The following is a 15,823-nucleotide window of genomic DNA, read 5'->3' as shown; positions in this document are numbered from 1 at the left end:
GGCTGCGTTCGTTGTGCTGAAGCGCATTCCGTCCCTCTGACTTGCGTCGAGAGTTGCGAAAGCTCCGTGATGTCAAAATGACGCAGGGGAAGAAGAGCCAGAAATAGGGGGCACGCTACATGCCGAGCTCCATGCAATCAGCGTCTACCGAAATGGACAGTCAATTAGATGGAACATCGAGAACAGCTCCCCAGGCGTCTGTCCCAAGAAACAACAGCTAAATTGCCATTTTATGTCAAAGTATGGGGCAGACCCCCTTAAGGGTCTGCCCCATACCTTTACTAAATCAGACCTGTCCCGTCATTGGTTAAAGAGCAGGCTTATGACCACGCAGGTTTTTGATGATAACGACGGTCGATGACCCTTGATGCGTTTTTTCCATCATTTTTTCCGTCCCATCATTTTTCCCAGATAACCAGGGACCAAGTGTGATGCACGTCATTTTTATGAGACGCACGTCATCGCTTCGTTTTGAATTTGTTTCGTCCATTGTGAGGCGACGAGGGGGGGGGGGGTGACTGCGATAAAACTTTTCACTGAATTTTTCCCTCCCTAAAGGAGAATCCTGCGCACACTATGATCACAGGTGCTGCTGCGCGGCCTAGGGCCCATGCTGGCCTCCTGCTGTGGGCTGCTCTTTGTGGTGACCAGCGTGCCGGACCAGTTCGGCTTCTCGTACCTGCAGTACACGGACCCCACCGTATTGCTCGCGCTGCTCTACGCGTACGCGCTGCAGATGCTCACGTTCGTGACGCTCGTCACCACGTTCTTCACTTCGGAGACGCTTGTTGTGCTGGCCACATGCTTCGCGGTGCTCGTCTCCTTCCTGCCGTACCTTCTTTTCGTCGAGATGACCTTCGCCGTTCGCCTCCTCTGCTGCGTGCTGCCGAACACTGCTCTGCAGCTGGCCATGGACATCATCCTCACCTTCGAACGAGACAGTAAGACGAGTTGGACACTATGTTGCCTAGGCACACACAAACACACACATGCATTTTATTTATAATGCGAAGCACACTTGGCCTGCTTCAAGGCATTTAGAGCCAATTTTATTTGCTGCATGAGAGAAAAAAAAGGGGGGGGGGAGCACTGTCGGGAAAGAAGCTTTGCAAGGCTCGCACTGTAGCAGCTGAATGTTCTACCGATAAGTTTGGGGCTCCTATCCAATATTTACAGTTAGGCCTCGACCACACGAATACATTGGTCATGCCGAAGTCCTACAGAAAGCTGCTTCAGCGATTCGGCGCGTTCGTCACTTGCTAGAAATACCTCGCGGTTTCTAATGCTTTGAAAGTGCGCCGCTTCGATATCCGCTCCTAATCTAGTGAGCTTTCGTCGTCGAAGGCTGTGCGACAAAGTGCCGTCTTCATGATTGGTAGAGGTTGGAAAAGCTGTAAAGTCTCTTTCCTGGAGTACACAGGGATATGGCAGTTTAAGCATATATAACGTTACGTTGGAATGTTACGTAAGTGCGACTACCCTATTTGCCCTTGCAAAGAAGAACCACAATACCATTCTGAAGCAAGCCTCAGTGTATTGACTCTGGTTCAATACTGAACACCTCGGGTTTTTAGGGTGCACCTAAATCTAAGCACAGGCGTGCTTATGCATTTCGCTCTCCCTTTAATGCTACGCCGTAATTAGGATGCGAAAGAGTGTCCCATAGTGTAACAGCGCACCAACTTAGCCGCCAAGCTATAACGAAGGGTAGTTTTGTGTACCGCTTAGCCCGTAAATGCAGAATATCTGCCGAACCGCACTTTTCTTTTGTTAGCTAGTCCGGCGCCTATATATACATGCAGCAAACCAGATTTCGTCATGCTGTAAGGCTGCTTTTAAGGGCCGGCTAGCTGTGTGGTCACCGGATAATCACACCCTACAATGTCGTCGTCTTTCTACCCCCATCAAACATAATTTGCGAGCTTCCCATAAGCGTGTTTATTCTTCTGGTGACAGCTGTACGTAGCATCTGTAAGCGCAGCTTCCTACGTGGTCCAGAATTCCGCTACAGTTAGTCACATCGAAACATCACATCGCTAGACAGTCACATTGCTACAGGACAGTCACATCGAAAGCTGAAAGAGCGGCATTTCTAGAGTCCGTTATAAACTCTCTTGGGGCTACTAATACAAGTACACTTGCAAAGTACCCACTACGCCATAAATAATAATTTTTGTGAAGTTGTTAAGTATACACTACGCCATTATTCCTCATTCTGCGGAGAAGCGAGGTACCCGCTACACACATGGAGTGTATCATGTGCACTTTGTTGATGCGCCAGCTGATGACGATGAATAATTATGGCCGATCCCTTTGTAATGGGTTGGAAGCGTTAAACGACTCATTAGTTACGTAATTCCCATTGTGTGAAGCCCGGTCGTTATTTAACTCTCCCACCACGCTATATAACATATGTCAACGTGAGAAAGAGAGAGAGAGAGAGGTAGAAACAACTTTATTGAGGCCCTGAGGAAATGGATCATAGGGACCTTATGAGCTTCCTTAATTGGCAACGAGTACCAGTACACTTGCAAGGTACCCACTACGCTATAAATCATCCTAATTTTTGTGAAGTAAGGAATCATGCAATATGCCATTTTTTGTCATTCTGCAGAGAACTGTGGTAGCCGTTAAACACCTGTAAGGCATTATGTGCACTTTGCTGATGCTGTGCCTGATGATGATGAGGAATTATGGCTGAGCCCTTTGTAATGAGTTGGAAGCATTCAACGACCCACTTGTTGTGCAATTCTCATTGTGTGACGCCTGGTTCCAGAATTCGCGTTGTGTGACAGCTGGTTGTTATTTTACTCTTCTACAACGCTATATCACATATTTTAATGCGATTTTTTCCCGACATGAAGAATGTATAGGGTCTTTTTTGCAAAGGAGTTTCAAGCACCTCTGTGGTAGAATACTGAACTTCCACGCAGAAGGGCCCAGGTCAAACCCCGTTCCATCCTGAATATTTTTTTCTTATTTCGTATTTTTTTCCTTATTTCACGCGATAACGGTTACGGGCCCCGGCGGCAGCGGCAGACAACTACGGTGCCAAAAACGGCTGCTGTTGTGACCTCATAACAGCTTTCGCTGTAAAACACTGCTTGATGGATGTTTCCTGTTCGAATCCTTAAGCACCTATATGTTACACGCGCGCATATGTACTTCCACTTAAGGTACAGAAAGAAGAATAGGGATGAAATAGTGGATAACTTAAGACCACCTGCAACTTTGTGCAGGCAATCGCTTTGTGCTGTCACCACTGCACATGAGTCATATGCCAACCACTATTTGGGTTAGCTTTCAGGCGTCTATATTTTGAGAACAGCGTTGAAATAAAAAAAGCTATTTTGCATTGAACACCTAAAGATCCCAGCGCGATTATCTCACATTTGTGTTTACGAAGGAGAAACCCTATTCTAAGATGTCCCCTGCGCGCATAAGCAAACCCAAGGAAACTGAGAAGCCCAAGATCCGGGCATTCAGTTCTCAAGCTTTTAGTGTTTAGAGTATACCACAAAGAAACAGCAAGCCCAACCAGCAACAAAATGTGCCCGCTAACACATGTCCCACCTGAACTGCGCTATCATCCTATGATAATCGTGATTATCATTTACAACCTATTGCTATTTTCACCAAAGCCTATTATCGTTTCTGGCTGTTGCACAAGGGGGAGCTAAGTGTCCGGGGAAAGGAACTGCATCAAGTGATATTTCTTTTAAGAAAACATGAAATTTACAATAAGATGCCGAAATAAAAAGACTAAGAAAATAAACACTGAGTAACAAGACAGACGTCGGAGCCCAGCAGGATACAGACGCCCAGTTGAACACAGACGTTTGAAGAGGTAAGGATTCGTTGAGCAAAAAACGACAGCCGAGATAATGTTACGTCAAAGGGACTTGCAAAGACAGCAGTGACTCAGGGAGTTCTTACTGCTACTTCAGCAGCGTAACTCAACTGCGTACCCCGTTTGTTAAACAGTGCGCGTATAGTGAAAAGGCGAACAAAGTGGTGTATGAAGTACTGTAACAGGTTCATTGTTAGTGTATGCAAAATAAGAAGCGCCGTAATGTAAATATGGAAAAAAAGAAAATTAAGGCAGCTTCCCAGTAGGGGTGTCAAGCGTGAAGGAAGTGCGGAGCTGGGCAGCCGTCTTTGTTTCTCTTCAGTTTTTTTTTCTTTCCTCCTCTCTTTCTTTCTTTTTGTATTTCCCATGTTTTTTTGGTCTTTTTTTCTTTATTTATTTCTATTTATTTCTATTTTTCTTCATATTTTTTCTGTTTCCTTCTATGTCTATTTTTCGCTTGCTTCCTCTCTTTTTCTACTTTTATACGTGATTTGGCCTGCGTTGCGCCAAGCGACGACCGCGTATGACAGCATACGAAAGCCCGGGCCCTTAAAGTGTTCCGCACTTATCATCATCAAGACGCTCGCTCGAAGAACAAGAGAAACATGACTTCTCCTTGGCGCGGGCGCGCGCCTAATATGCTACAGATGGCTATGCTATACGTGGTTTCGCGTTACACCAATTTACACGAGACGACGTTAGCATACGACAGCATGCGACAGCCCGAGCCCCTGAAGTGCTCCGCACTTAATATGGCAAGAGTGCGCCCCAATCTGTGGTGTGAAGGGGTTGGCCAGTGAAGCTGTCGGATTACCCGATCCAATAGACCTACATGACATAGCGTTCAATGAGTGAGCAATGCACTACAGGAAATGATTGACAGTTAGACAAATAAATAGTGCATCCGCCGTGTCAGCTTGTCAGGTAAGGTGTCGTACTGCTAAGTACGGGAATTGAGGCAGTTTCCATCAAAGGCCACGGCGGTCGCATTCTGAGGAGCCCGAAGAGCAAGCGTGTCGGCGTTTTCATCTCGTCCCGTCTTACGCGCTGTTTTATTCATCTACTATGCACCAACCAGCCCAATCAAGTACACTGCTCAAGAACATCCGTAAGCTTAAATTTAGGTGCCCCACGTGGTGAAAATTACTACGGAGCAGTCCTTTACCATTTGCCTCATAATCACATAGTGGCTTAGGAACGTAAAACTTCAGGAGTCAGTTACCAATTAGGTGCATTGTACCATAACATTATTTCTTCGAAATGATGTCGACAACTGCTTTGTTATTGCTGTCGTGAAGACTGAGGTTTGTGTTTCTACTTTAGAGAGATTCTTAAAGTTAAACCTGGTGCAGTCAAATGTGGGTGAGGCGTCTTGCTTTAGTCAGGCAATGCTCAGTCTTGTCTTGCGTGAGCAGGAGACCTTTTTGCACATCGACGTAGCTGTTATCGTCACCGCTCATCGCCTTGGCGCTCCTCTTCGGGAGTGTTAACTATGCGTAACGAGGCCACAACACAAATGAAATCAGTTGCTAGGCGGGTTATGCTTCTAAACATGAAAGTGTATTGACCTAACTACCTGCTTCGTGTGCTACAGCTGACGCTTTCCTTAAATTTAAGTTTTTGCAACCGTAATAATTACCGGGAAATGCATGCTGCGAACACCACGTGCTTCAAACTGTTCGAACGCACTTGATCATCTATGATTTAATTTTAACGATCGCTTTGTGCTGTTATAAAATGAAACGAATACTGCGGTGTCTTGAATGTGGCTTCATTAAAGATAAGCGCTTTTACTTAAAACCATAAAATGGTTTTCTGTCAACTGCTCTGCCAACGGAGACAAAGAAAAACCACGATCCAAGTATATCTTCTCGGCTATTCTCGGATCTCCTCTACAAATATCTTTAGAGACTCTGGAATCTCCATATACAATTTCTAAAGATAGAATTTCTCTCTAAGGAATACTTCTCTTTAGAGGAGATACCTTTAGATTTTTTTCTGAAGAATGGGTGATGTAGCCCTAAGAAATTGTTTTATGGCTAAGCTGTGCGAGAAACATATTTTTAGTATTACTGTGCAAGAGTAATACCTTTAGGGTTAGTTCATGAGTTCTAATACCTAATTACTTCTTGTGTGGTGTTGTTTCCCTACTTGCTCATTTATTAATCACCTATTGTATGAAGAAAACTACAAAATGTGGTTGTACAAACTAGTGCAGCATGTGCAGATGCTGCTATGTTCACACATACATTTGTACACCACAGCATTTGTTTTTCTATTGAATACCGACAAAGCACACAGCAGCTCCCTTGCCCAGGAATCAGGGGCCGAATTCACGAAGCACTCAGTTCGTAAGTTCACTTTGTCATCGGCACGGCTGGCTTCGCTAATTATATGCCCGGCGTGATAGGGTGCGTGAGAACCTCTTGTAAACAAAGGCTCGGTCTTTCGTTATGCGCAGTTGTGGGCATGCAGTGGGACCAGCTGAACGCGATGTTAGCCCCGGACGTGCCTAGCCTAGCGTCGGTACTGCTGGTCATGCTGCTGTCAGTGACAGTTAACCTCGCTCTGGCTCTTATAATGGACGACCTGCTGCCGCTCTCAACCAACATCGATGGACCACGACTCTTTCGCGGCTTCACGGTGAGCAGTATACTGTTAACTACGCGCGCTTCAGGCCATGCCCACGCACAATATACCTTACGGTAATTACGACCATGGCGCGTGCGCATGCGTAAATTGTTGAAAACTGGGGTACACAACAGAGAAAGTGCAGCATGCGACTCTGGTATATGTGCTGAAGCATAATACGCGTGCTAAACTGAAAAAAATCGTGCTGAGAAACACCATCACCTAAGAGACCCACGAGCGAATGCAGTCTTGAGCTTGATATTGTTAAGGGCGAGGAGGGCACTTTGGAAACAAAGAACGTCGGTGCAGCAGTGCTGATTGACGTTGTGAAGGGAAATGAATAGTATGCACCACGCGAATCTATGACTTATGGTTTATAATAATTGCCTATCAACGCTGATTAACTATTCACTCACTGTCTGTGGTTATGTACGAGATCTAGTAATGAGCTAACACGTACCGCTGGTCACAGACCACGCAACAGGTAGTTAGTTCTCGTCGGTTACGATGATATGCACCAGGCAGTATACTTATTTTAAAGAAGCTGCCCTAGAAACACCGTCGGCAAAACTTATGCCAAGTGAAAGCGCAGCGATGCAAATATGTCGCTGCCGCTCAATGTGAGGCTAGCCGCAATCTTAATTTCTATACTTGTAAAAAACATCAATGGATACTACCCGGACATGTTGCTATTTAGTACTCGTGGATGTGCCTACAGTCTTACGTAGTTCCGGAAGTCTACCATGCACATTAAAGGCTGCACGGGCACCTAAAGGGACCCGGAAACGGTTTTTACGATTTTGTACAAACGCATTGAGCCGCTGAAGAATGTCTTTTCGATCGTTAGGAGATGGATTTAGGCTCGGCGTTATGTTTCATGAAGCTTTAAATCATGAAGCTTTAAATCAGCGAAGCGCTAAATATTGTAGCGTCACTATTATCGGCGGCACCCGCCGCTGGCACCTTGCATGGATGACCGACGTCACACAGGCCACTGGTCTGATTGGAAGTCCTACGGACGCCACGGGTAAGTTTTCTTATTGTGAATAAGTAATATTGAAACACTTCATTCTTGTTTCAATAAGATGCAAAAGCAACAGTAAGCGAAATTGTCACAGTTTACTAATAAACTTGACAACTTCCGGTTGACAGCGAGTGTCGTCTGCCTGTGTTACTATGTGCTCCGTCCTGACGTGAGCTGCATGCGCGGCCCGTGTTGAACTCGATGCCTCTTACGCCATGAGTCGACCTTGCTGCGTTGCAGGCTCTAAATGTACAAAGTGGTGACCATTAGGTGTTTGTGATGTGTTACGCCATCGTGTGCCTGTACAAGGCAGCCGGTGAGCGAAGTCGCTGCAGTGAATCGCTGGGCAATCAACGCCAGGAACCGTGCGTTTGCGGCCGTGACTTCGCACCCGGTGATATCACCACAATTAGCGTATTTACGCATATCAGTGACCGCTCTCAGAGTGTTTCAACATGTCAGCATACATTTCAGCGTTTTGAGATTATTAGTGTCCTGGAGAAGGAAACGGGAGCCCCCAGCGGCCTAGTGTGCTTCGATGCACGCGTTCTCCGCTTTCGGGCGAGGACATCTGTGTCGTGTGCTATTGTGGCCGCCATATTCTGACTCAACGCGATTGGCCGGCAGTGCGTCTCGCTCAGAACATTCAAAACAAACTGAAATAAAAGTGCTACGCTGCATTTTCCCGTTATTGCTGCACACGAAAAGTGCGTAACTTCCGCTACGGTGTGCGAGTGTGAACGAAGTTTCTGATTCCTTGGATATGTGCTGTTTTAAAGAATAACGACGAAAAAGACGCAGACAGAGACAGAGGTGGACAGGACATTGCGTTTTGTCTTGTTCACATCTTGTCTGCGTCTTCTTCGTCATTTTTCTTTAAAAACAGCGCATATCCAAGAAGTCGACATGAACCAACTGGCCCCAGTAATCGCCTTACCGATGTTTCTGATACACGCATGCGGGCATTTTCTACGGTAATCGGAGCCTTGAGCGCGATAGAAGAGCAACTTAAGCGACTGCCGACAGAGCAGGGTGAAAACGGCTACCGTGAAGGGAGGTTAACAGCAGAACAGAAATAGAATGCTGTAAATTTACGTCTGCAATAGAAAAAAAAACGAAAAAAACGGGTTCCCCGACTTTTACGACGTAAAACATGTGGCCTTGGGGCATTTTTCATAAATATGCATTTGCTACTTTAAAGGAAAACCTACATCTGATGGAGCAATATTTCTTTCAGATAGACTTAAAGCTCTCTATATACTTTAACCTATTGTGTGTCGTCTGTATTTGTTCAACAAGTTAATTACTGTCTCATTATCTGCGCGTAACGTAAGTTTCCGTGTTCTTATCGTTTTCTTTTTCTTCTTTTTTTTTTGAGAACGGCGGCTTGACTTCGTCTGGCAAACTCGTATTCATTGTAAAGTAACTACCTTGTATTTACCTATAGCTGGTTTTTTTATATATAAGTAGGGTAGTCGTGTTGTATTGACGTGTAGCGCTACCTCGATGTATAGCGATTTCTTTTCTTGGAATCGGCAAGCTGCTTCAATGTCTAGGGTTGAAGTTCTGGGGTCGGATTAAGCCGAACTTCGAAGTGAGCCAGGTTGTTACTAGTAGTTGGCCAAGTCAATTTTCGAATTCGTCCGTCCATTTCCAGGGCCAAGTTCATTTTGCGAGGGGGCCACCCGAATATTCGGAGCGGACCAGGTCAGCTGTGAACGTGGGTTCACTCAATTTTCTCCATAATCATAGTCAACTTTGGAGTGTACCAGCCAAATTTTGGGAGCAGGCCTCGAAAATTCTGGTTTTGGACCAGGGCGATTTTCACGCGAGTCAACGCAATTTTCTGATTGGGCGAGGTCAGCTTTCGCGGTTGACCAAATCACTTATGGGTGGTGATGTCCATTCAATTCAATTCAGTTTTATTTCATTTTTCTTGACATACAAAAAAATGGAGGTGGCCCGAACAAAAAGTGAGACACTGTTCACTTGGCGGGGATTCGGGCCCCCTTTACAAGACATACAGAATGAGAACTAGTGGGTGCGGTACTTTGACAGTGGATGTGGTAAAACGGATGTCCACATTGGAAGCGAGCGAAGACGGGTTTGAACATGGAAAAACTTAATTTTTTTTCGATTTCTCGAAATCTATTTTCTTGGTGGGCAAACCGAAATTATGGAATGGACGAAGTAGGTCGATATTGAACGGCGGTCAAATAGGTTAAGAACTGGGTAAAGCCACCTTCAGGGGTGGGTCATGTCTCTTACGGGAGAGGACCAGGTTGGGTTTTGTGTGTTGTTCAAATCATTTTTGTAATTAGGCGCCAAACCCCACGCGATGTCATCACTTGGTCGGGTGGAGTTTCGTAGCATTGGACCGTTGAGTGGACGTTAAAGCCGAACGCTTCCCGCTTTCCCGCTTGGTGGGCCATATAATGCGTTGCATTGAAGATATCAAGGCATCTTATGCATCACTATAAGTATGCATTTCAAGTGTACAAGAATAAATACGGTGCGCAGATGAGTTGCAGAACTACAGCACAAAATACACGTGTTATTTAGTGTTCAGTAGACTTGGCAGTAAAACTACATTAATTAAATTAGTTTGTGCTGTCATGAGTAAAATAACAAATTTATTTTATGAGCTGGTAATTTATTAATGCCACGAATTACTTCAAACGAGTAATGTTAGGAAACATTAGCCATTTAAAATATAGCATGTTTACTTGATGGTCTGAAACACTGACCAAAAACAGCAAGAGAAGTTACTGAAACAGCTTAATCTGAATCGTAAGCAGCAAGCGTGGGCAAGAGGCAAGTCCACAGAAAAGCCGCGTAGTATCGGATTCAAAGGATTGAATAATGAATTTGCTGGAGGCCCACATACCCGAAACTCCAGGCAATGATGAATTTGTTCCAGTAATTTCAATGTAGTTTGATTATTTTTCAAATGCGGTGTTAATGTGATGTCACTATATGCGACAAGATGTGACTTTTAATGTAATTTACTAAGATTTAACATTATTCTGTAAATGTAATTAGTAATGTGATTTAATTAGTTCTTAGGGATGGTTTTGCCGCCTCCGGTGTGTAGGAAGCTACCATTACCTAGAAGGTCCGAGGCAATATCATTTCATTTGTCTACATGCGACCTCTAGGAAGCCCTTACTTATTCTCAAACCGTTACAATTTGCAGCAGGGAGTAATGATTGTTTTCAGCGCAGTTCTTGCGCAACCACGCACTCACATACGCACATACAATTTCACACATACACACGTGCACATGTAAGCCCACGCACACACGCATACGCATGAGTTCAAGTGCTGTATGCGAAGTAGCATTGCTGAAATTGGGCAAATAGCTTTATCAAACACGACAAGGCAAAGTGACACGGTCATATCTTGGTACCTCGCATTCAGCTTATCGGAGACACTGATAAGTGGTTACACAATAAGCACTCCGACGCACCCTCCACGCCTCGTACGTGGATACGTACTACGTCAGTATGCCATGTGTTCTGGAGGAGATATATTTGTTGCTCTGAGGGTACAGTATTCTTAACTGTGCGGTATCCCGACCGGACATCATGAATTGTCGGGTTCATGGTTGTCACGTTTGAGAAGCGAAGAAAAAAATTCAAAGAAGTTCAAATAGGAAATCGGGGTACTCATTTTCACCTGATGGGCAGTCACTTAGCTTCCATATTCCTGAAAAGAGCAATTTCAATTATTCGCATTTCCCAGACGAATAAATTTGATAATCAGTACAATTCTGTTCGAATGGTGATAGCTGGTAGCTGTTCTGTTTCATTACTCTGTAAGCACACGCGACAGTTTGTGCTTTGAAGCGCATACGAAGCCATACTGGCCTACACGTGTAGATTCGTTTCGCTCGAGTAGCGATTTGAACCCAGAACGCGAAATCCATAGTGAAAAAACTAGTAAATGTTTTGGTCCCGCTGTCATTCAATTGGTTTCACAAATTATGGGCAGTCAGTATAGACTTGTTCACTACGACTGTCAACTGCATAGCTATGCAAGTAAACTGCAGCTTCATACATTTTTCACCAATTCATTTCCGCTGTTTGCCATACATGCGTTCATAATTCGACCAAACTAAACTTGAAGTCCGACTTACGAACGAAGCTCTTATTACAGCCAAATGATGAAAAGCTCCGAACACACGAGACGCAATTTCTCTAAATCGGCAATTTAGGATTGTCAATTTTTCCGGATAGCGTGCAGACAGCCTAATTCATAAAGACTAGACACTGCTAAGAGGTCTCCCATAGAGCTAATAGAATTAAAATAGTAGAAGTCGAAAGAGCAGAACACGGCAACAATCAAAAGTATGACATCTGGCAGAAAGCATTGAATTGTCTCTCAGTTCTTGACGCAGTGCAAAGATGTAGTTTACGTGTGATGTCTTCAAATTCAGTTTTAAGCAATCTGTGTTTTGAATGTGTTTCTTTTCAGATTTAAATATGATATTTTGAGTGTTCTTTGTGTCAATTGTGGTTATTGAATCTTGCGAAATTGTGCGTACAACCCTGACTTCTATGTATCGCATGTTACTGCATTTCTACCAAGATTGTGGCGGGACTAGTCGAGCTTTTGCGTGCTATCCTCACCATAAATAGTACATTTCTGTTGTGTACAGTGGTGAAATAAACCATCTCTGAAATCCCTACAAGAGCTCGAGTATGCTAATTCTGCAGAAACTCAACAGGCACCTAATATGAAGAAAACACGCCACTAATCTGCGTGCTTTGTGCTGCCATCCTGTCGCTTCCCGTTAAAATTAGAGCGTACTTTCATACAGAAGTTTCTCGGCAAAAATTGAATGAAAGTGGTATAACTGGAATAAATCGCTAGCACTCAAGTCAGTCCCGTTTTCGGCATCAGTACAGAAAAAAAAAGGTTGCAAGCAAGGGTGCAGAGCCGAGGACATTCTAAAACATCGGCAGACGACGGGACGAGAGAGTCGTAATTGAGAATGTTACATGATAATGAAATTATATAGCTTCCACGCACTCTTGAGAAACGAAGGACACGGTATATGAAAACACGAGAAATGCGAAATGCAAAAGTTCGAAAATGATCTAATACCCCATACCCTTTTTCCTTTATTGCCCTGTCGGCTGCATGGAAAAATGGACTAATAATTATGCATCATCACCATTGACATACGCGTAGTCGGTGTTCCAAATTTGGGGGCTGGGGGGGGGGGGGTGGTAGTCTCACCATGTAGCTTTCTAGACGCGTGCGGCCATTTATTTAAATATCAACAACCAGTATGGATTGCTTATACACAGTCGTTAACATCTTGAACTCGTCGCTTACCGCGAATACGCCCAACTGTTCTAATTGAGTAATCATCGACAGCACGCAGCCATACCCTTCTTATTGCAAATTATTTTTTATGACAGGAAAATATGTAAAAAAACCAGTGAAGCGAGAAGATTTCATTCTATAGGACGGTGCTGAATATCTAAAATACAGAATGCGTAAGCAATCTTTAGTGCTGAAATCGATTAGCTTTGTAATTTAAGTGAGCACTGAGCCATATTTGCCACCTAATACGGTAAGTAGGAAAAATGGTTTAACCAATGGAAGTTACGTTAAGTGGGATGGGCATTTCTTATTCGCACAAATACTATCGTCGCTTCGCTAAGCAACGCGTACAATAGCGGCGTCTGCCATCGTCGCCGCTGTAGCTCAGTGGCAGAGCGCTGGTCTTGTAAACCAGCGGTCGTGAGTTCGATCCTCACTGGCGGCTGTTTATTTTTTTTTCTGAAATATTGATTTTTGTTTTTAATAATAATTGCTGGGGTTTTGACGTGTCAAGAGGACGACGTCATTATGAGGCACGCCGTAACGGGGTACTCCGTATTAACTTGAACCATCTGGGGTTTATTCAACGTGAACCTAAATGCAAGCAAACGGGTGACCTTTGCATTTCGCCCAATCGAAAAGCGGCCGCTGTGAGTGGGAATCAAACCTACGCCCTCGAGGACAGCAGCGTGACACATTACGCGCTAATGTGTACCTCGGCGGAATTTCTTAATTATTGATAGTATTGTAATTGCTTACGCAGAACGAAAATTTGAGACCGTAATGACTTATCAACCGAGCCGAAATCACTGACTCAAAATAATATTAACAACTGTTCAGTTTTCTTACCGTGTAGGCAACGCGTATTATGAAGCGCGTTGTGCGAGAGGCGGTCGCGTTCTTTCCCCATTAAAATGCGGCCGCCGGGCAGGGAACGCAGCCGCCATTGTGCCCTCAATGAGCAAAGCCAGAAATGCTGATCTTGAATATACCAGCCGATTGTCAGTGGTCGTTACAGTTCTGAGCATTGCCTTGCAGTAACTGATCGTGTATTGCTATAAGTTATCTTTGACCTATGATAAGGCTTAGACTCCAGCATTCTTTCAATACTATAAGCCTTAGTTATCTTTGACCTATGATAAGGCTTAGACACCAGCATTCTTTCAATACTATAAGCCTTAGACTCCAGAATTTTTTTTTACCCATTATAAGCCTTAGACTCCAGCAGTAGAAAGTCAGAATAAGCGGGTGGCTTTCAAGCTCGGAACTCATATGAATACGTTTTCTTTGTTTTTCCAGATGCACATTACGCCCTTGTTTTACAATGCCAATTGTACTTGTATTTTATTCTGCTTGCGTGGTGGCGTGAATGTCGAAGTCTTGATTATGCGCTATTTTATGAAAACACTACCGACGAAGAAGACGTAGAGACGAACAGAAGTAGACGAGACAAAGCGCTCGTCTACTGCGCTAGTCTACTGCGTCTACTGCGCTTTGTCTCGTCTACTTCTGTTCGTCTCTACGTCTTCTTCGTCAGTAGTGTTTTCATAAAATAGCGCATAATCAAGACTTCGACATGAACCAACTAGCCCCAATTTTCGCCTTACTAACATTGGTGTGTATGTCTCCTATACGAGCCCCTCATGTCGCATGAACCTGTACTTCTGACGCACGGTGTAAGAATATTCAGGTGTTGACACTGCGCTCGCCTAAGCGGCCAGAAAATGTTCGGTCGTCGGTCCGTTGAGCGGTGCGCCATCTAATGGCTTGAGGCGGAGAGCGCCCGCGAGTAGCCGAATCACGGTGGTGCTACGTCATCGCCGCCGTGCTCGCCATGCCCTCTCCTGCTGCTCTCTCGATTTCGCCCCTCGACGCCACTTGGCGGATGCACATTATCCAGCAAAATGACACAGAAAAATGCACGTTATCAGCAGCATGCCCGTTGCTATGGAGACGACTGCCCCGCTTTTCGTAGCGCCGTCTGCAAGTTATCTGATAAGAAACCGAACATTATCTGGACGCGCGGGAATTGCGGTTTCCCATGCGTTGGGGGAAGAGTGTCATCACCTGAGTGTATTCTTACACCGTGTTCTGACGATTACACTGTTCCTTCTTTCACCGTTGCCGATTCACTAAAGAGCGCGTGAAGATAGCGGCGGTTATCGTCGTCGCCGCTATAGCTCAGTGGTGGAGCGCTGGTCTCGTAAACCAGCGGTCGTGAGTTCAAACCTCACTGGCGGCAGATGGTTTTTTTTTAGCAGTCGCTTCAGATATTTTTTTTAATAGCTCCTTACCCTGGAATTTTTCATATAAAGATGCACCTATAAAGAGTCTGTAATGCCCTCGATCGTGGCCGCTCGTTGTATATAAGCAGTCAGATATGCCACCGGGCTATGTTGGTGTTGTGCCGTCTTCAATCTGACGAGCTTCCTAACAAGCAGCGATTATCTGACGAGCTTCCTAACAAGCAGCGATTATAAACGAACAGCAGATGAAACTTTTAAATAAATGAAGGAATGGTGACGCTTCACATCCAGCTTGTCCCGTAGAAACGTCAGATGTGGCGGAAACATGGAAAACAGGATGGCCGGCAATGCCTGTCGAGGCTCTCAAAAGGTGCGGCCGCGTAGTTGGTGACAGCCTGTTTCCTACTCCCAGCAATATGCAAATAACGCTGGCTTCTGCCTGCGCTTAGTGTGAAGGCTTCCGGGCTTGGAAAAATAGCACGTCAGTATCGAACTGGAGTCTTTGCAAATGCACACCAGCGGACGTTACGTCCGCACTTAAAGCCACATTTTCGCATTTTAAAGCCACAGATAAAGCCACATTTTCGCAGCCTGCAGGGCTTCAGTGAACAATTTTAGCTTTACTTTAAAAACTGATACGGTATTGTCGTGTCCGAGGCTACAACCTTGCCATTGGCAATCTTGCCAGACGTCGGTAATTAAGAAGTTTATCGGACAATTTTAGTTTATTACTATGCA

The 15,823-nt window shown here is 44.7% G+C and overlaps 1 protein-coding gene and 2 non-coding genes across 3 annotated transcripts in view; all 3 read left to right on the top strand.

Moving 5' to 3' along the window:
- Window positions 1-585: 585 nt before the first annotated feature.
- LOC119395053 (phospholipid-transporting ATPase ABCA3-like) overlaps window positions 586-15,823 on the top strand; it is a 263,150-nt gene continuing 247,912 nt past the window's right edge. The window contains exons 1-2 of the mRNA XM_049416073.1: window positions 586-941; window positions 6,312-6,493. Coding sequence (XP_049272030.1) covers window positions 611-941; window positions 6,312-6,493 — 513 coding nt within the window. The 5' untranslated portion in view covers window positions 586-610. The remainder of the gene's footprint in view (window positions 942-6,311; window positions 6,494-15,823) is intronic.
- On the top strand, window positions 13,213-13,284 carry Trnat-ugu (transfer RNA threonine (anticodon UGU)). Its single transcript has one exon. It is a non-coding gene; the product is annotated as a tRNA-Thr (tRNA).
- Trnat-cgu (transfer RNA threonine (anticodon CGU)) lies at window positions 15,010-15,081 on the top strand. The gene has a single exon. It is a non-coding gene; the product is annotated as a tRNA-Thr (tRNA).

Source organism: Rhipicephalus sanguineus, chromosome 5 (assembly GCF_013339695.2).
Source record: "Rhipicephalus sanguineus isolate Rsan-2018 chromosome 5, BIME_Rsan_1.4, whole genome shotgun sequence".
NCBI lineage: Eukaryota > Metazoa > Arthropoda > Arachnida > Ixodida > Ixodidae > Rhipicephalus > Rhipicephalus sanguineus.
The sequence above is the reverse complement of the archived record's forward strand: the minus strand, read 5'-3'. Positions and strand labels throughout refer to the sequence as shown.